This window comes from Cottoperca gobio, chromosome 21 (genome assembly GCF_900634415.1).
Source record: "Cottoperca gobio chromosome 21, fCotGob3.1, whole genome shotgun sequence".
In the NCBI taxonomy this organism is placed as follows: domain Eukaryota; kingdom Metazoa; phylum Chordata; class Actinopteri; order Perciformes; family Bovichtidae; genus Cottoperca; species Cottoperca gobio.
In genome coordinates, this window is record NC_041375.1 from 17182403 (window position 1) to 17208556 (window position 26154).

The 26154-nt window shown below is 39.2% G+C and overlaps 2 protein-coding genes across 9 annotated transcripts in view; both read left to right on the top strand.

The window, feature by feature from the left end:
- The window catches only part of zmp:0000001200 (dedicator of cytokinesis protein 9), a 74455-nt gene extending 55987 nt beyond the window's left edge, over positions 1–18468 (top strand). For 3 of the 8 annotated variants that reach the window (XM_029459856.1, XM_029459853.1, XM_029459857.1), the window contains exons 25-55: positions 251–320; positions 408–533; positions 642–713; positions 1337–1483; positions 1582–1665; positions 1853–1964; positions 3161–3339; positions 3446–3562; positions 3962–4073; positions 4174–4307; positions 5858–5972; positions 6089–6155; positions 6252–6299; positions 7857–7993; positions 8825–8940; positions 9110–9247; positions 9349–9531; positions 10058–10171; positions 10284–10499; positions 10677–10734; positions 10841–10947; positions 11454–11576; positions 11677–11790; positions 12041–12046; positions 12462–12491; positions 13178–13324; positions 13433–13643; positions 14320–14510; positions 14614–14714; positions 14803–14941; positions 17363–18468. In XM_029459856.1, the coding sequence (XP_029315716.1) occupies positions 251–320; positions 408–533; positions 642–713; positions 1337–1483; positions 1582–1665; positions 1853–1964; positions 3161–3339; positions 3446–3562; positions 3962–4073; positions 4174–4307; positions 5858–5972; positions 6089–6155; positions 6252–6299; positions 7857–7993; positions 8825–8940; positions 9110–9247; positions 9349–9531; positions 10058–10171; positions 10284–10499; positions 10677–10734; positions 10841–10947; positions 11454–11576; positions 11677–11790; positions 12041–12046; positions 12462–12491; positions 13178–13324; positions 13433–13643; positions 14320–14510; positions 14614–14714; positions 14803–14941; positions 17363–17488 (3640 nt within the window). In that variant the 3' untranslated portion in view covers positions 17489–18468. Of the gene's footprint in view, positions 1–250; positions 321–407; positions 534–641; positions 714–1336; positions 1484–1581; positions 1666–1852; positions 1965–3160; positions 3340–3445; positions 3563–3961; positions 4074–4173; positions 4308–5857; positions 5973–6088; positions 6156–6251; positions 6300–7856; positions 7994–8824; positions 8941–9109; positions 9248–9348; positions 9532–10057; positions 10172–10283; positions 10500–10676; positions 10735–10840; positions 10948–11453; positions 11577–11676; positions 11791–12040; positions 12047–12461; positions 12492–13177; positions 13325–13432; positions 13644–14319; positions 14511–14613; positions 14715–14802; positions 14942–15099; positions 15108–17362 lie in introns of all 8 variants that reach the window. The other 5 variants (XM_029459858.1, XM_029459855.1, XM_029459860.1 and 2 more) reach the window with 3 other exon arrangements.
- Positions 18469–19699: 1231 nt separating this feature from the next.
- Positions 19700–25812, top strand: slc15a1a (solute carrier family 15 member 1a). Its single transcript, XM_029458943.1, has 21 exons — positions 19700–19721; positions 20002–20143; positions 20284–20403; positions 20517–20616; positions 21575–21665; positions 21795–21878; positions 21991–22073; positions 22184–22270; positions 22368–22457; positions 22543–22587; positions 22676–22708; positions 22805–22893; positions 23454–23535; positions 23632–23751; positions 23881–24024; positions 24118–24164; positions 24329–24436; positions 24545–24656; positions 25019–25156; positions 25311–25418; positions 25573–25812. Exons 1-21 carry the CDS (start codon positions 19715–19717, stop codon positions 25810–25812), a joined length of 2070 nt encoding a protein of 689 aa, XP_029314803.1. The 5' UTR covers positions 19700–19714.
- Positions 25813–26154: the final 342 nt, after the last annotated feature.

Genomic DNA, 26154 nt, shown 5'->3' on the forward strand with positions numbered 1-26154 from the left:
ATGTTGCAGATTTTTAACGATTGTTTCCATAAATCCAACTATTTTTAAATTCCTAACTGAAAACACCAAGATGATGATCTGTGAAGGTCATAATTAAGTGCAAGTCTTTGTTTATTTTCAATGTCACTGTGCTTTTGATCCAATGATCTCAATAAGACTTTGTGGTAATAATTGAAAACATATCTGTGAGTAAAATAAGTGAGGCCTCTTTGCTCACATGTGCTTAACTTTTCAATTTCTTCCTTTTTAGGGTCATGATTCACATTGTTGCCCAGTGCCACGAGGAGGGGTTGGAGCACTACCTGAGGTCGTATGTAAAGGTGAGACTCACATTCCACATATCACAACTCGATGTCTATATTTGAGTGTTTTGTACTCATAGTTCTCTCCGCATGTGTCGGATACAGTTTGTATTCAAGACTGAGCCTCACACGTCCTCCACCACCCGATCAGTGCACGAGGAGTTAGCTAAAGCCATGACCGCTATCTTGAAGCCTTCCACTGACTTCCTCACGAGTAACAAGCTTCTCAAGGTAACATATTTGTACTTTTTTTTTTTTAAAGGATTACATGGTGTGTGATTACAACTGACATGAGTGTCCTCTTTCTTGTTCTCTGATTGATGTTTGTCTGCCCCGCAGTACTCCTGGTATTTCTTTGAAGCCTTAATCAAGTCCATGGCTCAGTACTTGATTGAGAGCTGTAAAGTGAGGGTAAGTCTGCCACAACATGTGTGTGTGTGTGTGTGTGTGTGTGTGTGTGTGTGTGTGTGTGTGTGTGTGTGTGTGTGTGTGTGTGTGACTCAGGGGTGTCTGCTTTATAACAGCTTAGCTTCTTCATTGTGGTTTACAACATGCCAAGTCTTGTGGACAGCCGCAGTACCACAGTCAAAGTATTACCTATCCACAGTCTGTCCCACAATGCTGTGCAGTCTAATTGGCTGCATTTGTTCGTACCCTATAAGCAACCACATCGTTGTGTTTAACCTCCACTGGCGTATGTGGAGGCCACAGTGGAAGCACGTAAATGCTCCACAAGAGTAAGTCACCAGTGTGGAAACTGTGAGCTTATGGTTACAGTACAAGGCGAAGGATATTCTTTACTTTAGTTATTGTCAACAAAGCCTGCGAAAAGACCAAAACAGCAATATGTAATGAAGGAACATGGACTCAATGCAACTGCGTAGGCTCCTTCGTGTGTTTTTGACAATAATGAGGTTACACAAACCATACTTGTTATTCATGCATTGTTGGTTATGGTATTTTCATGGGACTCCTTTGAACTGCATTATGCTGTGTAATAACATGTGTACGAACATGCCTGCTGTGTCCTGCAGCTGTCCAGGAATCAGCGCTTCTCAGCAGCCTTCCATCACACTGTGGAGACTCTGGTCAACATGATGATGCCACACATCACTCAGAAATACAAAGACAACCTAGATGCTGCCAGGAACGCCAACCACAGTCTGGCGGTCTTCATCAAGGTCAGGAGCCACAGCTACTGTACCGGCATGGTTTTGAGAGCACCATGAGTTTTTAAGTGTATATTGATTGATTTATTTACCCCCCCATGCTTCTGTAGCGCTGTTTCAACCTGATGGACAGAGGCTTTGTGTTAAAGCAGATCAACAACTATATCAACTGTTTTATGCCTGGAGACCCAAAGGTACACAATGCATACAGTAACGTTTTATACATACAAATTGTACGACAGCTTTTCTGTAAAAAAAAAAAATGTCTGGTCAGCGTCCCGATGGATGATATCGGGCTGTGCTCCAAAAATGTTTTGGACAAGGTTGTGTTTGAGTGTTGTATTAAAGCTGCCTGGCTGGTTTCTGACTTTTTGAATGCAGACGCTGTTTGAGTTCAGGTTCGAGTTCCTGCGTGTCGTGTGCAACCATGAGCACTACGTCCCCTTAAACCTTCCCATGCCATTTGGAAAGGGAAGGATACTGAGATTTCAAGGTGAGGAGATCATCAAATCTACGTTTTGTTCAAGTACCAAACCTGATCTGCTAACATTGCCTGTGTTTGAGTAGAATATTGAAATCCAACCAAATTGCTTTGCTGTCAAAGGCCAGACAAATAAAATTGTTCTACTTATTCTACAACTCATGTGTGTGTATATATAATGAAAGTGTAATTAAATAGTAATAAAACAGGTTTTCTGTAGTTGTGATTCTACAGAACGTGCTTTGTCTTTTTCTGTGTTCCTCAATTAGCTTTATTATCTCCAAATGATACGGTGGAGTCATGTGATACTCTAGTAGGTAGGTGCAAAGGTGCGTTGTTTGCATATCATCTCCAGAAAGAGCAGCTTTCCAACTAATCATCCAACCAGGATAAGAATGGGTCAAATGATTTGCTCCAAGAGCTGAACTCAATCAGTTAATCTTCCAGTTTTACTGCATCCCGGTTGATTTATCCTTTTTTTTACACATTGTACGGAAACGTTAAACTGTTTTATGATTTTCGGCCGTATGTGTGTTTAGAAGCTGAGAGTGGCTCTTTGTGCAGATGTGGGTGATTAAGTGTACAGGTAGTTTTTTCAGTGTGAAGTCGTTTGGAGTTTATGACTAGGGATGAGAATGATTCCAAAAGACACAAATTCACACGTCATTCCTAAAACATATGATCTTTTTATCCTTGCATGCTTGAAATTCAGGTTTTAGACTAAAGTAGACAAAACAGTGTGTTTAGCTTGATTACACAGTCATCTTGGGGATCTTCTGGGATTTGGGATCGATTTACTCGTCTTAGATATTGTTGGAAATCTGCCGCTGTTCAATCATAAGCTTTTATCTGGTTTGTCTTTTTCTACAACGATCACCGTTGATGTGGAGCAGCAGCTCAGTTACTCAGCCTGCACCTGTCAAACACCAAATCCAAGCCTTTCTGTAAAACGTCATGTAGATTGTTAGATGAAAGGTAACAAGAATCATTTGTCAGAAAGGGAGACATTCGCATTTCTTCCCCGGGGTTTTAATTGCATCAATAATCGGGAGTCTGTCCAAGCTTTCCTGTTTTCTTGTTATTAATTTAATTGTGTAAGATTGACGTTCATTTAGAAATGTTCTCATTGTTTGTGACCCTTTCACATCCTTCACTAACCTCTCTGTAAGCCGAACCTAATCTCTTTCTCCTCGTCTTTCTCCTCTCAGACCTCCAGATGGATTACTCGCTGACAGATGACTTCTGTAAGAACCACTTCCTGGTCGGGCTGCTGCTCAGGGAGGTCAGTGCAGCTCTGCAGGAGTTCAGGGACGTTCGTCAGATAGCTATCCATGTGCTGAAGAACCTTATGATAAAACACACATTTGATGAGCGCTACGCCTCCAAAGTAAGCTGTTCCTTCTCACCTCAATCTCTTGCATTTCCACTTCACTTCAGTATCTGACGTGTGTGATCTTGAGAAATGCTGTTAAGGTGATTTATTTGTTTTTCAGAGCCAGCAGGCCAGGTTGGCCACCCTGTACTTTCCCTTGTTTGGTCTGCTCCAAGAGAACGTCAACAGGCTGAATGTGAAGGAAGTATCCCCATTCACCATCAACCACTCCAACAATGTAAGGGAGCCACCTAGTGGCTTCTTTTTAGTATTGCATCTACTATACAAAAATGACCATGTTTACAGTGAAAATGTGTATGTATATATATATATATATATATTCAGCCATACATATATGCATTTAGAATAATACAGTATATTCACTTATTTTCAATAAACACATTTATGTTTTATTACAAAGCACAATAATTATTTTTTTTGCTGTTTCAATTCCACACTGTATCTTTAAAACATTAAACTCTGTTCATTTGAATGACCAACCACAGATTGTTTAGGACCTAGGGTCTCCTCATAAGACTTGCCCCTCACACACATTGTGTGGTGTTCCTTACATACCTACATAGATCCCGATATAGTTTGTGGGTTTGTGTCCATTAAACTGTTGTTTCTTCCTCAGAATGGAAAAGAAGATTCACTTCTTACCAACGCTTTGATGACGCCGCCCAGATCCAGCACCTTTCTGGACACCAGCTTGCACAAAGATGTTTTTGGAGTCATCTCTGGCACCTGTGAGTGGACAGATGAAAACAATTAAATAAAAAAATATATACAGTATAACATTTTGTTTTTTGACTAAATATAAAACGGCTTCCTTTTTGTCTTCGACAGCTTCACCTCACACGTCGTCGACCCCCAACATTAACTCCGTGCGCCACGCGGACTCTCGCGGCTCACTCATCAGCACTGATTCTGGCAACAGCCTGCATGAGAAGAACAATGACAAGGGCAACTCTCTGGACAAGGTACATCGCAGAAAGTGCTGCAAGAGGCCTGTAAAGTCATTTCATACAACATTTATTAGAAATCAAATGTGGGCATCCTGTGACATGCATTTAAGTGTGCCTCAGGCATGTCAGAGGTCCCCTTGTTGTGACTAAAATACGTCAGAAAGTCACCTCTTGTTAACTTGTACCATTAACTCCCTCACCTTACCTGTACGGCTGGCCGTGGCAGACGGAGAAGTTTGTACGGAGACACTCTATCAATGTCCTGCGCTTCTTTACGGAGACTGAGGAGTCCATGCTCTCTGTGCGCACCAAGCGCGTCACCATGGACTTCTCCCTGCTCTCTGTCCCCTGTGTGCCAGAGAGCGCCCTGCAGCCCATCATTTCACTTCAAGTACAAAAGTCATCATCTCTCCTAGGAGTGTCCCGTCTGGGAATGTTAGAGTGTGTGAGAGAGTTTCCTAGTGTCCTAAGCCCTTTCTTTGCCAGATAATTTTCAGGCTTTGGCCTGTTTGTTCTGGTGCCATGAAGCAGAGCCTCTTTACTACAGGGGCCATAGGGTTTGTTTCTGCTCTTTTTCCAGATGTTGATAAGCATGCACGCTTAAGGAATTTCTCACTTTTGAGTTCCTCTCATGTGTGCTGTGTCATTTCTTGCTTTCACTGATCGACAGCCTCAAACTAAATCGTAGAAGAAGTCCATCAAACACAAATGATTTTCACTGTCTCTGCTGTGTGTGTTTCATCTTCGGTTGAAGCTGTTTTTATTTGTGATTTGTGGTAGGTTTTATGTGTGCAACAGCATATGGGAAAAGGAGGACACTCTTAAGTCATTTGTAATTACTGCTCAAACTCTTTGAAAAGAAAGTGCATGGAAATAACTGCACCACAGCTTCACAGATTTTGTCCACCTTTTCGGGGAAAGCTAATTTTAGCCTTAAAGTTATCCACCCTCCAAAACAAGAAGCCAAAGTCATAGCCTCATGCTTTCCATTAAGTCATCCCCAGCCAGTTTCATGGTCTAGACTAACTGCTGGCAAAGGAATGTGCTTGGTACATCGCCAACCCCTCGCTGTGGTAGAGCTGTTGCTCCACTGCTTTGGTTCTGTTTTCTCCCTGCTCTCTGCCTCAGCTGGGAGAAATGGTGTTTGGCAGTTTTTCCACAATGCATAGAGTCGTGCAACGTCTGAGTGAATGACTCCACTAGTGTAGTTTGAGTAAAGTAATCCCAGGCCTTCAGAAAGCTCTTACGGATCATGTCATGACCTCTCTATGTAAGTCCCTACATGTAGTTTTTACTACTTTATTTTAATGCAATACAGGTCAAAGACTCTGTTGTCTAGATATTAAACTATGACCACAAAACTGCATGTAAACTTTACAAGATTCTTTTTTTTAATTGCTATGGGAAATGCCCTTTTGTCTTTTGGAATTACAAAATATATAAACTCACAATTAGTTTCTGTAGACAGCACTTGTGGTTAATCTTAAAGCAGCAAAAGCAGCCTGACAGAGCGAAAAGTTCTGACAGGATAATATATTTGTCTGATCGGATTCTTTGTCCCTCAGAACCAGGCTGCTTCAACCCTGGGCAGTACCCTGCTGCGATGTGATAAACTGGACCAGGCCGAGATCAAAAGCCTCCTCATGTGCTTCTTACATGTGCTCAAAAGCATGTCCGAGGGTAACATCTCTCTCCTGAATATCTGCACTCACCATCTTTCTCTCACTTCCATCTCTCTAATGAAACAAAACAACAAGCAAGTTGTCTCTCCAATGTCAATCTCTGTTTGTTTCCAGATGCTCTGTTCACGTACTGGAACAAGGCTTCAGCTGCTGAGTTGATGGACTTCTTCACTCTAGTCGAGTAAGACGCCTCATATTGCTTTCATGACAACCCTGACATTGTAAGCAAAGCGTAAAATGTTATTGAGACTGATTTTTCACTTCATTTTCCACTCAGAGTGTGCCTCCATCAGTTCAGATACATGGGGAAGAGATACATCGCAAGGTAATGTTGTTGTCAGCATCTGACTGTGGTGCATGAATGTCATTCTTGTAAAGCTGTTTTAATTTGATTATGACAGAGTTGAGTTTGTGATGAAGGATTTTAGGCTTTCAGTACAGGAAGCTAGACGTTATAATCATTTATCCATTAGCTAACTTATAATAGTTTATGAGCTGTTACTTTGAGCTTTTTCACCATTTATCCGTTAGTTATAGCTAAATATTTAAACTGTGTATCCATTCCTTTAGGTATCAGTTTATCTGTTACTTTTAGCTTTCTATTTAAAGCATTTATCCATTACTGTAAGGTAACTATTTAACTGTTTATCCATTACTTATACTTCTCCGCTCCCTAACTGGTTTTCACCACTATAAATTACAACATGCGGTGACTCAATTGTGATATATTTTAATTGTAATGCATATTATCTTTGAATAAATGAAGCTACTCTACAATCTTTCCACGTTTACCCCCTGGAAACTGCAGAAATATCCCAAGTACCCTTGGCTGGGAACCACTGTTCTAGTAGATAGATATCTGACTTATGAGAAAACAAAACACATTTCCTGGAGTACAGTATTGCCCATTAAATGTCATACCATATATGTCATGATGTAGCTACTTATTGTCTTCATTTTAGATCCTCCAGTGTAAAACAGAAATTCTAATATGTGTGACAAAGGGTGTGACTGTATGTTGAGCACAAGTGTTTACAATCTATCCAAACACACATACTGTACTCTCTCCACCATGTGGGAGCTCTGGCCTTGACTCCCAGAGGGCTTCGGGTGTTCACACTCTCTAACCTCCCACCACTGTTTCTATCTCTATTCACCTAAATGCTGGCAAGTTTAACAAAAAGAAATAAAACCTGGCTCCTGCCCTCTCCTGCTTGGGTAAGATTAAAGGTGGAACTGACTCTTTCAAGCTTAATGCATGGTATCTTCTCACCCTATACAAGTTGCAGTGCTGTGACCACAACTACTGGCTCTAAATTCATTCTTGTGTGCATGACGTTTGCTGTAACTCACTGCTTGAATGCTGCCTCTGCTGCTTTGATAATTAAACTGCATGCAAAACAATATATACAGCACACATTTACTGCATAATCAATTTGTTTCATTATGATAGATTTACAATCCCATAAGGTAAATATTTAACTAGGCTCCAACCTTTTTCAGGGGAGGCTCATTGAATAGAAGTGAAAACATATTACATTAGTTATTACATTAGTTATAAATAGAATAGCCTGGATGTGTGTGATTTGGTTTAGAGATACAGTAGTTTTAGGGAATTTTACAGTTTTTTCCCACTTTCCTATATATTAGTCAGAAACTAATAAATGCCTTAGGACACATCTTTTTTATGTCTTTGGTGAAGTTATATAAAATAGCAATAATAGGCTATCTTGTCTCAATTGTTAAGTGTATGGGATGAAATAACATAATTATTACATTACAGGTCATTTAGCAGTGATAGGTGATATTCACAGCGTATTAATCACCCTAACCTGCTTCACTAACCTGCCACTCGTCTAACATTGTCCTGTTTCCTCATCAGGAACCAGGATGGGGCAGGACCCGTAGCACATGAGCGGAAGTCTCAGACTCTGCCTGTGTCCCGTAACAGGGCGGGAATGATGCATGCCCGCTTACAGCAGCTCAGCAGCCTGGATAACTCTCACACTTTTAACCACAGTAAGTCTCTCCATACTTGTCATCAAACATCCTCTGCCAGAGGACCTCCGCCCTCCTCCGCCTCACTCTGTGTAGTCTCCTCATGCTTTTCAACATCATCAGCGCCACCCTCACCCTCTGTTTAAACCGAGCCCGCAGTCACACAGGAAATGCCTCGGAAGACATCAGTAAATTAGATTCACTTAGGGCTCAGGTGTGTGGCATTACATTGATTTTATCCAAAGGGATTAAGCGATGTGCTCAATCTGTTAAGCAGCATCACTTAACAAAGTGTCTTTGTGTTTTCAGTGTAAGAAAGATTTCAAGTATTCTTGGAATATCTGTAGACCATGGTAAGAATGTATCGGGTCGGCAGGCAGTTTGCAGACTGGCTTTGTTCATTTGGTTAAAATTAAGAGCATGCCTATTTTAACTGAACATCTTCTCATTCCTCTGGTCAGCTCATCTGCATTTTTACATTTCATAAAAACATTTTAAAAAAAGAATCCATGTAAAACATCAAAGGGTTTCATTCCAAAATACTTCTTGTTTATTTCATGAAAATCAACTTGAAATTAATTCCTAAATATAAAAAACAAACAAATATTGGCACTGAAACAAAATCTCTGCTACAATTTATAAACGACATTTGTGTCTCACCAAGGTTTTGATTTTGTAAGTTGTTTGTTTCATTTTGGAATGAAACTTAATCTTCTCAACATAATGACATTTTCCAGCTTTGCCTTTAACACTTAGGTCTCATATGTTTTAGACACACGATATGTTTAAATGGCCTTTCTGTGTACTGGTGGTGAAGAAACAACTACAGCTTTCTGTTGTTATATTCTTCAGCCTACAGTCACTCGGATGCAGACGTGTTAAATCAGTCCCTGCTGGAGTCTAACATCGCTACTGAAGTGTGCCTGACGGTCCTGGACACGCTGAGTATCTTCATCATGGGATTCAAGGTAACATAACATATTACTTGTCACACATTTACTGTACTACTAAACGTACTTTATATTGGAACCTATTTTTCTTAAATACAATATTTAAATTCTAATAATTGGATTCATGTTTCTGTGTTTTTAAATCAGATTTTGTCCGTTTCTAAAATGATTCTTTCTTCCTCCACAGACCCAGCTGTGCTCTGACCACGGCCACAGTCCACTAATGAAGAAGGTCTTTGAAGTCCACCTCTGTTTCCTACGGATCAACCAGTCAGAGACGGCCCTAAAGCAGGTCTTCACTTCACTGCGCACCTTCATCTACAAGGTGTGAAGGACGTCGGTTTTCCCTGCCTAACAATACTCTGTTGTTGCTTGTTACGCTCTAAAGTGTTCACTGATGAATTGTCTGTCTTCTTCGCCCTCTAGTTTCCCTGCACATTCTTTGAAGGGCGTGCTGACATGTGTGCTGCTTTCTGCTGTGAGATCTTGAAGTGTTGTAACTCCAAGCTGAGCTCCATTCGCAGCGATGCAGCTCATCTGCTCTACTTCCTCATGAAGAGCAACTTTGACTACACAGGTCGCAAGACATTTGTCCGGACGCACTTACAGGTGGGAAAGTCTGTGGATCTAACTGGTATAAAAAGAAAGAAAGAAACATCATTTAACCCTAATGTTCTGGGCACATACTTAACATAGTTTTATCAGATTCATACTTACTTCTTAAAGTGATGCCATCTCACAGAAGTCTCCCATAGAAAATGACTGTTTGGGGTCTCAGCTGTGAAACATGGTCGAATGCTATGCAATTTCAATATTTTCTGTATCTGTGATTGAAGTTACAGTCCTTATAATGCAGCACTATCTCTCCCAAATGCCAAATAGCATTGCTTCATGGTAGTTTCCATAAATGTGTAAGCCTATTTTGTTGCCACTTCTACATTTTGGGTTTTTATAAGTTCATAAAAAAGATATTTGATGGAATATTATTCTATATTATAAGTATAATAACACCGTTTTGAGGTCAGTGTGTGATTTCAAACAATGAAAAGGAAAGCCAATCTCAACTAAACGCAAAGGTTAAATCATTTTTAATAATAATAAATGAATAATAATATGTATCTTTCTCTTTCTTTAGGTGGTGATTGCCGTCAGTCAGTTGATAGCCGATGTGATTGGTATCGGAAGTACTCGCTTTCAGCAGTCTCTGTCTATAATCAACAACTGTGCCAACAGTGACAAAACTATTAAGGTCAGAAATGTGTTTATGTGCATAATTTCGTTCTGGTTAACACTTTAACAGTTATATACTTAAACTAGCAATAATATGACTGACTGTTCTCATTTCTGCATCCCTTTAACAGAACACAGCTTTCCCATCTGATGTCAAGGACCTGACCAAACGCATCAGAACAGTTCTGATGGCCACGGCGCAGATGAAGGAGCACGAGAGAGATCCAGAGATGCTGGTGGACCTGCAGTACAGCCTCGCAAAGTCTTACGCCAGCACGCCTGAACTACGCAAGACCTGGCTGGACAGCATGGCCCGAATCCATGTGAAGAACGGAGACATGTCAGAGGTCTGTGATAAGAGACAGGCTTGGTATGATAGTGGCCAGTTTAACATGCGACTCATATTAGGTGTACTGACTGGATTTACTTTGTATTTGTCCAGGTTATTTTGGGCCAATGTTCTGTGGGTGATACTTCCTTATAACATAATTAATACTATCACCTTGTCTTGTTGTTGTTCACAGGCGGCCATGTGCTACGTGCACGTTGCAGCACTTGTGGCAGAATATCTGCGGCGAAAAGGTGCTTTGATAATCTATCTTCATTTTATTTTTGTACATTCTGTGTGATCTTTCTTGTTTTTGTTTCTTAGTTTGGCCGATGTTAAAATATCTCATTCTGTGTGCAGGAATGTTCAAGCAGGGCTGCTCTGCGTTTCGCGTCGTGACTCCAAACATTGATGAAGAAGCGGCGATGATGGAGGACGTCGGCATGCAGGACGTCCATTTCAATGAAGTATGTAAATGAACATGAACTCAGATACAGACCTAAACTTTATTTAGATTTTCTGAAATAAGTATTTTAATAAAATAAAGCTTGTGCACACGCTGGTTTTATGTGAGTTGCTTTGGACAAAAGCATCTGCAAAGTGAATGTAATGTAATGTATTGAGGCATATGATTATGTTAATCTGTTGCAGGAAGATAAAAATATGTTATCATACACTCTCCAATAATCCAGAATAATGAACCATCATTTCAGTAATAACTGTCTCGCAGTATTTTATCACAGATTTAGCAGTTGACTTCCAACGTCTCAAACAATACATCAATTACATGAGCATTAAAAACATTTTGTAATTTTGAATTTTACATAATTACTACTCTTACACTGAAAAACATTTTTAAGGGACACCTCACTAGAATACATATAGATGTGCGTTTTCACTTCTTTACAGTCACCTTTAGTCATGAACACTTTATTTAATATATTTTCTATTTCCCCATCTCGTGTTCCCTCAGGACGTCCTAATGGAGCTTTTGGAAGAGTGTGCGGATGGACTGTGGAAAGCTGAGCGTTACGAGCTCATCTCTGACATCTACAAGCTCATAATCCCCATTTATGAGAAGCGAAGGGACTTTGAGGTGCATTTCACTTTTTATCTCCCCACAACAATACCCTCTTATTTAGCCCAGGTTGTGACATTAGTACAAATTCTCATATGATTTGTGTTGCTTTGCACAGAAACTGGCCCACCTGTACGACACCCTGCATCGTGCATACAGCAAAGTGACAGAGGTCATGCACACAGGCAAGAGACTGCTGGGCACCTACTTCAGAGTGGCTTTCTTTGGCCAGGTGAGTTTAGCTCTCAACCAATACAAGTATATTATGTCCACTAGGGACTAGACGTATTGTTTATTTAATATCCACATTCGCTGTGTTTAAAATAAGTCTAATTTGAAATAACACACGCATTAATTGCCGGTGTTGCAAAGTAATTCACAATGAGCATGTTTTCAATTTTTTTGTTTAAGAGCATGATCACATGCAGTGGCATGTTACGATCCACTCTAATATCTTTCTCTGCTTTTTATCCTCTTTGAAGGCAGCGGTAAGTTGTGCAGTAGACAACCTTTCCGAGCAGTCTTTGTGTGGTGTTGGTGCTGCTGTAATCCATTACACTTCTCAGTCACAGCTTGCTGTTTACAATAACAATCAATCTTCACTGCTGCTTTCTGTTGTTCTGGGAATGTGTTGCATGGCAGTCTTTCACTTCTGCTCTCATTCCAGTGTTTCTGCTTTTGTGTTCCAGATCTAAAGTTGTTAAATTTAAGTACTGACCCTCATTTTAGTCGTATCTTTTGAGGTTTTATAAATAATGTGTTAGGTGTGGTTTTCTCTGACTGTGTGCTTTGTTTGATTGATGTTCTGACAGAAACTGGAGTGTGTGGAATTAATTTTTCATCGTTTTTGTAGTTCTCATGGAATAATAATGATGTTATTTTCTGCTGTCCACACCCCTGTAGCAATACCACTTTACTGACTCAGAGGCCGAGGTAAATCAATGTGAAAGCCATCATTGCAGTTGGACTGCAGTGATGTGTAGGCTGTGTTGTGCTCATTCTCTAATGCAGTCGGTGCTATTTCACTTACATTGCTTATCTTTTAGCCTTTTTACTCCTCCTCTACTCCAGCCTTAGTGTTGTACTAATCTTATTAGGAAACCCTTAATACATTTACTCGTATAGCGCCCTTGGAGGGCTAATAGCAGGATTCACCTCTCACTGGGTAAATGCATGGCTTCACCCATCTGTTCATGGGACTTTTGACTATTAACATACAAGACAACTGACGAATCCGAGTGCTCCCACTGACAGTGTGAAATCTGTGCCCCCACCTGTGTCCTTTGGTCCATCTCACATTATTGAACTGACACTAGTTGATGTTTTGCAGTGGAGTTTTTATTTGTTTCTGTCTCCGTGCTTGGACATTAGAAAGAAGGTTGTGTGGAGTCTGCCAAATGTTTCAGCCAAGAGCTGAAACTTAGAGTATTTAACCATTTCATATTAACAAATTGTTGGAATGACTCCCACTCACCGCTCATGAATGGTTTGATGTGGTTTGATGTGGTTTGATGTGGTTTCGTTATATCTTACTAGATATAATCATCTTAATAATAGATAAAGACACTGTTTTCTTGTTTTTATTCATTCTGACCATGTCTTATCTTTCTTTTTTTTAGGGCTTCTTTGAAGATGAAGATGGTAAGGAGTACATCTACAAAGAACCTAAATTCACCCCTCTGTCGGAGGTATCTCAGCGGCTTCTTAAGCTGTACTGTGACAAGTTTGGACAGGAGAACGTGAAGATGATCCAGGACTCTGGCAGGGTAAGCCTTTGTTGATATTTAAGGTGTGAAGGGGATTGACCCATAAGATCAATGAAACGTGGTACTGATCTGTTGTAATGACACTAATGTAATGTGTGCTCTCTGCAGATTAACCCCAAAGACCTGGACTCTAAGTATGCGTACATCCAAGTGACACATGTGACCCCTTACCTGGAGGAGAAGGAGCAGGGGGACAGGAAGACAGACTTCGAGAAGAGCCACAACATCCGTCGCTTTGTGTTCGAGATGCCTTTCACCATATCAGGCAAAAAGCAAGGCGGGGTGGAGGAGCAGTGCAAACGCAGGACTATACTAACCAGTAGGTAACCTTATATATATACTGAAGGTGGTAGTTGCACATTAGCTCGTCAAGGAGGCACTGTTGGGGACTTGCGAGGAAAAGATTTTAAAAAATAATGTCAATATTGATGCAACACAGGCAGCGACTTTTATTCTAAAGTAGCCAGCTGATGCCATTAACAGGGATATTTTGTAAGGCTTTAGAAAGTTCTTCCAGAGCACTGTGAAATAACCCAGTGAAAAATAAACAAGATGGTGTCTTCTGCATTAAATAATCTAAAAAGTGAGTACATTTTTCCCTTTCCTCTCAAACTCCACCTCCTCCCATTGTCTGCATATTGACACATTTGAGGACACAGGCTTCAAGTACACACTATGTGGACGGCTGGGTATCAGTTGTTGAGGCATTCCATGACTCAGCAGAAAGGTCCTGTGCATGAATTGAAGATCTTGATTACATTTTGAACGTGTCAGCTTGTTCTGTTGTTCAGACTGTTCTTCCTAATCACAGTTATATTATTTTGTTGGGCAAAAAGTCCAAAAGTTCAACCTTACATTCTTATCTTTATTATCTCTGGGGTTTTAAAAGATGTACGGTAAAAATGTGGATCCTGAGCCGTAAATCTCAGCAAAGCACAGGCAAACTACGAGGCCAGCTGTTCACCCCCCCTCCTCTTCCTTTTTCTGTCCCCCAGCCACGCATTGTTTCCCCTACGTTAAGAAACGAATTGCAGTGATGTATCAACACCACACTGATCTGAGCCCCATCGAGGTGGCCATCGATGAGATGAGCAAGAAGGTGGCCGAGATCGAACTGCTCTGCTCCTCCAGTGAAGTGGACATGATCCGTCTGCAGCTCAAACTGCAGGGCAGCATCAGCGTCCAAGTGAGTGCTTTGAATTGTGCCACCCTATACATGCACATACACACATTGGACATACCTTTAATGAAATGATCATGAAAAAAACATCTCCTACATCCTCCCTCAGGTAAATGCAGGACCGCTTGCATATGCACGAGCTTTTCTGGACGATGCATGCGCCAAGAAGAATCCCGATAACAAGGTCAAACAGCTGAAAGAGGTCTTCAGGTGAGATGAGATGACAACTGCTAGTAATGTGGAGTTGAACTACTTTGTGTAATTCTTAAACACACTATTTTTCTATTTTTTTGAGCAGACATTTTGTGGAGGCATGTGGCCACGGCTTAGGTATTAATGAGCGGCTGATCAAAGAGGACCAACAGGAGTATCACGATGAGATGAAAGCCAACTATAGAGACCTAGCCAGAGAGCTGTCCATCATCATGCATGAGCAAGTGAGTACATTATCAGTGTAAATACATTCTGCATTAATGATGTTACAACTGTTAACTGCCGAGATGTGTTTTGCCGTGTTTGAGTGCCATTCATTAAATCTTTGATAATGTGATTGATAACACCATTCTCTGTTTTTTCCTTGTGCTGACATGAGCAGATTGGATGGTAATGCAAAAAAAGCACCAGTATGCAGTAAAGATTGAGTTGTTGGTTGTTGATCCAGCCAGACAAAAGGCATCTGTTCTCAGATATTACCCTCAATTCTGTTGCCTTGTCAAACCATTTGAAATCCTGATGTTAAAGTCATCTCTCAACATTTTTAGACCTTTCTTACATTTCTAGAATCTGTCAAATTCTGTGATTGTCTTAACATAAACCTCAATGTTCTCTATTCTAATCTGCCTAATGTTGCAAAGAGCCATGTCTTGACCTTTAAAAGCACAGAATAGATTGGCAAAGTTATCTGATCAGATCACAAACGGGCCTTATCTTATTATATCCCTGTAATAATGAATAAATCAGCTTAATATAAAGTATTTGTCACATAAGGAATGCAAGTCCACTGTCTATCTGAATGGCTAAAGCTCCTGATTGAGGCTGCAACTAACAATTATTTTCATCACTGATTAATCAGATAGTTATACTCTTGATTAATGGATAATTTCTTTGGTCTATAAAAAAAAAATAACATCCACCTCAATTTCCCAAGAGGAAGTCTTTGGATATTTTGTCCGACCAACAGTCTAAAAGTCCCAAATATTATATATTCAGTATTATATAATACGTTCTTTGATAACACCATTCTCTGTTTTTTCCTTGTGCTGACATGAGCAGATTGGATGGTAATGCAAAAAAAGCACCAGTATGCAGTAAAGATTGAGTTGTTGGTTGTTGATCCAGCCAGACAAAAGGCATCTGTTCTCAGATATTACCCTCAATTCTGTTGCCTTGTCAAACCATTTGAAATCCTGATGTTAAAGTCATCTCTCAACATTTTTAGACCTTTCTTACATTTCTAGAATCTGTCAAATTCTGTGATTGTCTTAACATAAACCTCAATGTTCTCTATTCTAATCTGCCTAATGTTGCAAAGAGCCATGTCTTGACCTTTAAAAGCACAGAATAGATTGGCAAAGTTATCTGATCAGATCACAAACGGGCCTTATCTTATTATATCCCTGTAATAATTCATAAATCAGCTTAATATAAAGTATTTGTCACATAAAGAATGCAAGTCCACTGTCTATCTGAATGGCTAAAGCTCCTGATTGAGGCTGCAACTAACAATTATTTTCATCACTGATTAATCAGATAGTTATACTCTTGATTAATGGATAATTTCTTTGGTCTATAAAAAAAAAATAACATCCACCTCAATTTCCCAAGAGGAAGTCTTTGGATATTTTGTCCGACCAACAGTCTAAAAGTCCCAAATATTATATATTCAGTTCACTATAAAACAGGAAAAGCAGCAAATGCTCACTTTTAGAGACTGAAGATGTTAAATGTTTGGCATTTTTGCATGAAAACTGATTTGTCAAATTAGTTGCCGATACATTTTATGTTGACTAATCGATTAATTATCTAAAAGTATATTCATATTTTAAAGCTAAAAACCCACCTGTTCTCCTTCTACTTTGGATGAAGCAGCTGGCTAGATCAACAATTACTTATGGACTTTGTTTTGATTGCTGACATGTAGTTTTTCTGCATGTGTGTACTATGTATGCATGGACACTTATGTGTGTATTTACGTACACATTTGCATGTGTAAGAACAGCATGTGTATAAGTATGTACAGTACATGCACCTGAAAGTGTGTGCTTATGTATTTACATTTGTTTTTCTATATGCACAAATATGTTATAGTCGTAATGATTTTCTATTGATTTTTATTTTGATGTTACGAGGATTGGTTGTTTTTACTTATTTGTTTTCTGTATCTATTAATATTTATGTAAGGGGTTCTGAGAGAATAGTCTGACATTTTGGAAAATATGAATATTTGCTTCCTTGGCGAGAGATATGATTGATACCACTGTCACTGTCAAAAAAGCATATTTCTCAAAATGTCAAACTATCCTTTTAAACTACAAGGGCACTCGGGGAGTGCAGACCTCTGCCAAGGTCGTTTCCATACTTGAAAAATGATGTATGTATCGGTCCCGTAATTCGGATGCGCTCCAGAATTGTAATGGGTTCTTCCTTTCATGCAATTTTCACGAAAATCGGGCCAGTAGTTCTTCTGTAATCCTGTTGTCAAACAGACAAACAAATCATCAAACTAACCCACATACCAAACGGAAAACCTCCTTCGTCGACGTAATAATAAGGGCTTCCCTTGGCAGTAATTAAGGTACCAGGGTATCTAAGATTGTATCGTAAATAGTTGTGAATATCTTGTTTTTTGTCCCTACCAGATCAGTCCTGTGGAGGATGGCATGAAGAGCGTTCTTCCAGACTCTCTTCACATCTTTAACGCCATCAGCGGCACGCCAACCAGTGCCACCATCCACGGCATCCCCAGCTCTTCTTCTGTGGTATGACGTTAGCCGGGTTTAGCCTTGATCTCAGCGCCGTTTAGCCTGATACTCTCCAATCAGGCATGCCGGTGATGGACCAGATCCTGCTTCTCTTCAGTCAACTTAAAGGGAAACTAACAAAAGCACAGACACCCCTCACTTTTCTTGAGAACCATGACCAAGGCACTGGACCTTTTTGATATATACACTCGGCGTGGTTTCTGTGTTAGATGTCTGTGACAGTACTGAGGTGGAGCCTGAGACCAGAGAGGGGGCCATGCAGAAGAGATCACAGACTTTACTCCTGTTTCATGGCCAGACATAATGTGTCACCTGTTTCTCCCTGACAAGACTGGGCAGTGTTTTCCATGGAGACATTCCTGTTGGGACCTTTAACATGCATGTCATTACATTACACCCACCACTCTCTCAACAGCCCATTTTTGTTTATTTTGATAATGTTTCACATTGTGTTTTTGTATGTACAGTATTCCACTTTTATATACCACTGTATTGATGTCTTGATGAACAGTATATGCTGCGTCAACGCTCGTCTCCCTGTACATGAAGTTATATTTCTACTAAAAGAGCCTCTTATGACACATGTTAGCATTCAACCTTAAATCACTTCAATGTCTTAGAATGGGAGCATTTTTAAATATTTAAAGCCATTGCAAACAAAAAGTATATTTCAAGTTGTTTATTAATGTATATAAAAAAAGGAGTGTGTGCAATATTTGCAAAGTATCTTGCTATGTGGGGCTCATACACTGTAAAGATGATGTTCACCTTCTTGCCAAAGCGATGAGGTGTGGATCCAGACACTACGCCTACTATGGAAGTAATATGAAGCTTTTACCATTTTAGTGTTCCAGAAATTGTTTTATATTTGGGCAGCATTGGGTTTTTATTTTATTTTATTTAACGCAAAGTCACTGTTCTGCTGTAAACAGAGATGTTCCCTTATGCTTTTCTTTTAAATAAAACACACTTGTTTCTCTGCACCTGTACTCGTGAATGCTCATTTTATTTACATATGTTTTAAAGTTTATTCTTGCGTTTGTTTGAGTTGTGGAGTTTTCAGGAAATAATACTTTTTATGAGGTGTCAGGAACGGAAAATACCTGACTCCATATCTCCTATATCTCTTGTTCCCACCCATCATAAAAGCCACACAGTCAGCAGTGTGGACGACAGATCAAGGTGCTAATAAGAAGCAATATTACGGAAACACTCTCAATCTCAAAGTGACCGATCATTTATCAACTGCCTCCTGCAGGAATCTCAAATCAGGCAGCAGCTTCACTCAAACATCATGACAGGTGGGTTTGCAAATATTTCCTTTTGTGAGATTTCATTCATGTAAGTAAATATTCCAGAGCAGAAAGCTCCTGAGAGACAAGTCAGAAGAAACAAAGAACATCTGTGGAAACTCTGAACTGCTGCTGTATTGTTTCTTAATCTTACAATGAAACATTGGGAGAGCTTTGTTTTAATACAACAACATGGAGCCTACTTCATTGCTCTATCTTTAAATATACAGCTGGTTATTTAAATTAGTTTAATCTTGTGCACAGATAACGAGGATCCTAAAACAGAGAGGAAGAACAAAGGGACGGTAATGTACTTAATCATTTTCATTTGTTGGATGTTGATGCATTTATTTATTTTATTGTTCAGTGAGTCTAAATGATAATCCGTACGAACAAAACAACCATCTCAATATGCCATTCACTGTATTACTGCTATAAGTTACAGAATACTAAGCACTGCTAAAGTTACATTTTAGGTTGTTTTCCATTTTATGCTACTTTATTCCTCAATTCCATTTCAGATGAAAATGTTGTTGATTGTTTCACATCTACAGTTTTTTTTAAAGCAATTACAATTGGCTCCACCTCGACCGACTACAGCATTGAAAGGCTGCTTGTATGTTAATGCATCAATAATGATTATTTAATAATATAATAACACTGGCAGGGAACATTCTGCATAATGAGCCCTTTCACTTTTGATACATAAAGTACATATCATTGCAAATACTTCTGTGCTTTTACTTAAAATTTTGAATTCAGGACTCTTTTTTTACTTGTAAGGCAGTATTTCTTTTTATTGATCTTAATATTTTCTCCACCCCTGCTGAACGCTGCTGTTTCTTTAATCCATCAGAACAAAGAGGTTTGTGGTTACCCACTCAGCATCTTCTTCATTGTTGTGAATGAGTTCTGCGAGAGGTTCTCCTACTATGGCATGCGAGGTGAGAAAACGTTGACCACATGATTATTTTAGTAACCATGCTTACTTATTTCAACCTAAGCCACCATCTTTAATTTCAACATTTACTCAAGTATAATTGTTTTACTGTGGTATAGCTTGTTTTATGGGAAAGAAACAGTAAAATATCTTAGTACTTCTTCCACCACTGGATTATTTCATTTACAACATTACCAAACATTTTTAAGAAGTGATACTGTGCAGTCTTATGATGATATATTGTAAAATAAGAAGAATCTTGCATTTCCCCTGCATGTCCGCAGCTGTCCTGGTGCTGTACTTCAAGTACTTCTTGCTCTGGGACGATGACTTGGCCACCTCCGTCTATCACGTCTTCGTGGCTCTCTGCTACCTGACCCCAATCCTTGGGGCCATTGTGGCTGACTCATGGCTGGGAAAGTTTAAGTGAGTTTAATTACTTTGTCATTAAACATATGTAGGTAGTTAGAGGATGACTATTTATGAGTAGTGGAAAGTAACTATCTACAAATACTGTACTCAAGTAAGAAATTGGAGTGCTATCTCTTTCCCTTTTCACCTTACAGGACTATCATCTACTTGTCCATTGTTTATGCGATCGGCCAGGTTACGATGGCTGTCAGTGCGATCCATGACATCACTGACACTGACAGAAACGGGACACCAGACGACATGACTTTTCATATGTGGGTTTCTATTCTACTACACAAAAGAATTGAGTCCAGGATGTGGGCAGATTTGGCAGTCACATATTTATTCGGTATTCTCTGCTCATGTACATGTTCCCCTTCACTTTTAGTGTGTTGTCCATGGTGGGTCTCTTTCTCATCGCTCTGGGCACTGGCGGCATCAAACCTTGTGTTGCTGCCTTTGGTGGAGACCAATTCGCCGACCATCAGGTTAGAACATTTCTGACGCTGAATCTTCTCCTCTGATGTTTAACCTTTGGCTGTGACAATGACATTTCTTTTTCATTTGTCATAATTCCTCTCTCTGTCCTTATTTATGTCTCCTCTTTCAAAATATAGGCCCCAAAAAACTTAAAATAAGAATCTACAGACATGCATCCATCTGTGATGCTTTGAGCTAAATGCTAACGCCAGCCTGCTAACTTGCTCACAATGACAATGCTAACAAACTGATGTTTGGGAGATTTAATGTTTACCATGTTCACCATGTTCACCATTTTAGCATGCTAACATACTGTATACTAGTTAGATCCAAACACAATGTACAGCTGAGGCTGATGGGAATGTCATGAATTTAAGTATTCAGTCATAAACCAAAGTATCGGATGACTTGATGCTGGTCTGGTCTATCTCTGCTTGAGGGCGGTGGCTCAAGGCTAAATTAGCGGCTACTAGCATAATACACCCAAATCTCCAAACAAAATGTCAGCAATCAAGGTGCTTTGTAAGTAATTCAGGTGCCAAGTTATAGAGGTACAACGTGGAATCAAAGTTACAAGTCACTCTGAGGGTTATGAATGAGCGTACCAAATTTCATGACAATCCATCCGATAGTCGTCGAGACACACTTTCACTTAAGAGCACAAATGTCCACCTCATGGTGGCGCCAGAGTAAAAGTCAGCAAATCACCAAAGTCATTAGGATTCTTCCTCTGGAGACCATGAATGTCTGAAAGTTCCTGAACATTTCAGGACAAACCATCCAATCATTGTTAAAATACTTCGATATGCACCAAAGTGGTGGGCTGACACACTGACTGTTGGTTGTATCATTTCATATCATAAACAGATATCAAACATTTTGGAATTGCTTACACATTATACTCAGCATTGCACAACATGCATTCAACACACGATAAACGATCACTAACATGTATTCTCTGTGTAGGAAAAGCAAAGAAGAACTTTCTTCTCCATATTCTACCTTTGCATCAATGGTGGGAGTCTTCTGTCAACCATTATCACTCCAATCCTGAGAGGTAGATATGAGGAGGACATAAAGTTTATGACAAACCATAAACATGAGTGCATGTGATAACATCTAATAACAGTCCTTGAGTTTGAGTAATTTCATTTGTAGTTTAATGATTGTGTGTCTCAATCTGCAGCTCAGAGCTGTGGCATCTACAGTCAGCAAAAGTGTTACTCTCTGGCTTTTGGTGTCCCTGCAGCACTAATGATGGTTGCACTCGGTATGTCTAAATAATTTGGAGACAGTGATTCTATACATAAAGCAGAAATGTAAAGGTTTGGTATATATACTGTGCACTGATAATGATGTTGTGCCTGTGATGCCTCTTACAGTGGTGTTTATCGCTGGAAGCGGTATGTACTATAAAGCTGAACCACAGGGAAACATCATGCTGGACGTGTGTAAATGTATCGGGGTTAGTCTTGTTTACACCATTTGCATCAACACACTCTGCGTTCATGTGTAACAACAGTTGCTCTCGGTTGCATATTTTATCCTTGACGTTCTTCTCCTCCTGTCCATCAGTTTGCTGTTAAAAACCGCTACAAGCACAGAAACAAACAATACCCAAAGAGGCAGCACTGGATGGACTGGGCAGATGAAAAATATGAAGTAAGTTTCACTTTCTTGAATCCTTACCTGAGGTTTCTAACAAGCTGTTTCGTTAGTGGAGTGACAGCAGTTCATATTCTGTCTGTCTGTCCTGTAGAAACTCCTCATTGCTCAAATCAAAATGGTGCTGAAGGTCCTGTTTTTATACATCCCACTCCCGATGTTCTGGACCCTGTTTGACCAAAAGGTATTTTAGAGTTACTCTTGCTTTTAAAAGACAACATCCCTTATTGGTAGTGGAAACTGTGTTTAACTCTGCATCTCCATTAAAGGGTTCAAGATGGACTCTGCAAGCCACCAACATGGATGGAAACTTTGTAAGTTTGGTGATGAAACCAACGATAGATATATTTGAATTAACTAAAGCAATGGTGTCATGTTCTAATAATGTGTTTGTGTCTGCAGGGGCTACTTGTTATACAGCCTGATCAGATGCAGGTGAGATCAAATAATTGTATCATGTTAGCTTGGACTGATGTACTGCACTTTTTCTTTTTGAGAAAATTCTCACTGTGCAATTTATTTTTTTGAAAGACTGTCAACCCCATCCTGATCCTGACTCTGGTGCCTATCATGGACAGTCTTGTCTACCCTCTGATCAAAAAATGTGGCCTAAACTTTACGTAAGTACCGCTGGAACTCAGTGAGACAGCTTTGGGGCTTGACCTTGATCTGTCAGTCCTTTATTCAGTTATTAAATAACATAATAGGATTTTAAAATAAAATTTACTTTGACAGTTGCTGAGATTTCTCACTTTCAAAGTTTTATTTTCTAGATGTACTCTGTTTTGTGGGACATGAACTCATCTGGTCTATTTCAGAATACTCTGAAATTTTATTTTCCTCCTTTTTTATGCATGTTTGAGAGAATAGCTCGACATTTTGGAAAATGTGCTTATCTGATCCAAATGTTAGATGAGAATATTAACACCACTGTGTCAAATGTCAAACTCTTCCTTTAACTGGTCAACAATTGAGGACCAAGCAATGTTATACGACATTTTAGCTGCAAAGGCTGAATTGTTATTCAAAACAAACCTCAATACTAGAACAGTGTGACTACACACAGTCTGAATCAGGCCCATAATAACCCTGATGATGTAAAAAAAAAAGATGTATAAAAATGCAGACATTTGCTGATAATTGTACAAATCAGTAACATGATTTAATGTTAATTCAACAGACCTCTGAAAAGAATGACAGCGGGGATGGTTATGGCAGCTATAGCTTTTGTCTGCGCTGCTGTGGTTCAGCTTCAAATCGATGTAAGTAGAAAGCAGTTATTGTGTTCATCTCCTCATATACTGTGAAATTCAAATCAGTTTAGGGATTCATTTATTTCAAACTCACTCAATTTTCAGAAAACATTACCCATCTTCCCATCAGCCTCCCAGAGTCAGTTGAAATTACTTAACATGGGCAGTGACCCAGTGACCGTTAAACTGCCCGGCAACGAACTTCTGGTACTTCCTGCAGCTCAAGTATGTCCTCATACAAATAACACAAAACTTTTACATGATTGGGACTTGTGAAAATCAGTCTATTGCAAGCCAAAACATCACTGCTCATGTACACAAATGATTGTTTCAACAATTTCTCTTTTTTTGCAGGCCAGTTATGAATTCTTTACATTTGAACCAGAAATAATCAGTGTTTCAATGGGCAGCCCTGAAGTGACGAAGAATGTTTCCTTGGTTAAAGGACAGCGACAAACACTTCTTATTCCCTCAAACATCAGTGATACGTGGCTGTTGGTGAGTTAGAAGCACAAAATAATTCAAAACAAAGGCGCACAAGAGGCCTTTTAACAGTTAAATTAATCAACATCTATTGTCTTATTTCCTCAGACTGATGCTTTGACTTCTAAGCCTCAAGAAGGCAACAATGCGATCCGGTAAATTGAATTTCAAATGTTCAAACAGTAACAACAGTATATGAAACATTGACTGTTTTGACAATCTATAAATTGCTTCAGTCTCTTATCAGGTAAACATACTGAAAATCCCTCATTTTTATTTGCAGAGTAAATTGTTAACAATTAATGTTTTCCCATTTCAGATTTGTGAATGGGATGAATTCAGCAGTGAACGTGTCGACTCCTGGAGCTGACTTTGAAACAATTGAGCCATTTTATTTTTCCAACTACTCCCAGATAAAAAATGGAAAGTAAGGATTTTTCATTGTGACAAATCTCCACTGTTTTTATACTAGAATCATTATCTTATCCAAACATCAATACTGTTTATTATACTGATTGTCTTTTCTAATGAACAGGGCCAGCTTCACCTTACAGAGTGGTTCACAGTCATGTGAATACAGCAGGGTCTTTGGATTTGGAAGTTCCTACACCTTCTTTATCCCCAACACTCTGGTCTTTGGACCGACTGTAAGTTTTATGATTTTTGAGGCTGTTGATATTCTATATTTATCTTAATATCAACAAACCCCCCAAAAAGACCATTTAACTCCATATTTGTCCAAAATTTACATAAACACATAAATGTTTCACATCTTCCTTAATTACAATGAATTATGAATTAATTAATGCATTGTTGGTTTTGGTCTTTTCTTAACAATAATACGAAAAATATAAAAATGAACCAGAATTATACTCATCATGTATATCTTGTCATGCATATTATCATTTCTATGCTCTGGCACAGTCTGTCAAAATCCGTCAAGCCATCTCTTTACAGTCACACGGGTTGACACCGACATAAACTGAACAATTCTGATTATATATTTAAGTGCCAGGAGGCTGTTACTGTATCAGAAGAAATCCAGCCCAACACAGCTCACATGGCTATCCAGGTCCCACAGTACTTCTTCATAACTGTTGGTGAAGTGATGTTTTCTGTGACTGGTCTGGAGTTCTCCTACTCACAGGTAAAATTGTTAGAATTCACATTTTGTGCTGTTGTACCATCAAAGTTGTCTGACACAGAATATGAGAACGTTTGATTTTGTTTGTCTTTGAACTATATAATAGTTCTGTATTCTCTCTTTCTGTCTTTATGCATCTTTTTTTTGTGTCTTCAAGGCCCCTAGTAACATGAAAGCAGTGCTGCAAGCAGGCTGGTTGTTCACCGTTGCTATAGGCAACTTCCAGGTGCTGATTGTGGCTGAGCTTGCAAAGATTCCCGACCAGGTAAAAAAAATAACAAAGATTAAACTTAAAACTAAACCTCAGGGACTAAAAGTGACAAAATGTTTCTAGTGGACGTTTTTGTGTCATGTAGTGACAGTTACACAAGATGATGCATTAACTTGTATCCCTCTGTCTCTCTCCTCCTCTTTCAAAGTGGGTGGAGTACATCCTATTTGCCTCTCTCTTGGTTGCAGTGTGTTTCATCTTCTCCATTATGGCACATTTCTACACCTACATCGACCCTACAGAAATTGAGGCCCAGTTCAAGAAGGAGGTTAATGAAGATGATGAGGATGATCAAAGCCGGCTTCAGAAGGCGGAGATTGAGATGGTCAAGAAAGACTCAATTAAAAGTCACAAAGAAGACGATCCAGGCAAAATGTCCAAAATGTGAAAAGTCTAAAAAGCAGATTAGATATAATGCATTTATATCTGACATTAAACATCGATACAAATATACATTCATGTGTGTGTGTGTGCGTGCGTGAGTGTGTGAAATATATATATATATATATATACACATATATATATATATATATATATATATATATATATATATATTTTTTTTTTTTAATGCCCAAATGACTATCGTAAGCAAGGAACACAAAGTTAAACAAGAATAAAAAAAACAACAGATGAACCGTTTACATATCATTGGATGTAATTGCTGTTTTATATTATGTAAGTAATACAAATAAATCATGTTTGTGTGTTTTTCCAAATCTTGCCTTGGGAT

Coding starts and splice junctions, on each gene's coding strand:
- slc15a1a (XM_029458943.1), top strand. Junction 22,709..22,804: donor TACAGCCTGATCAGATGCAG/GTGAGATCAAAT, acceptor TTTTTTTGAAAG/ACTGTCAACCCCATCCTGAT. Junction 24,437..24,544: donor TCCCAGATAAAAAATGGAAA/GTAAGGATTTTT, acceptor TCTAATGAACAG/GGCCAGCTTCACCTTACAGA.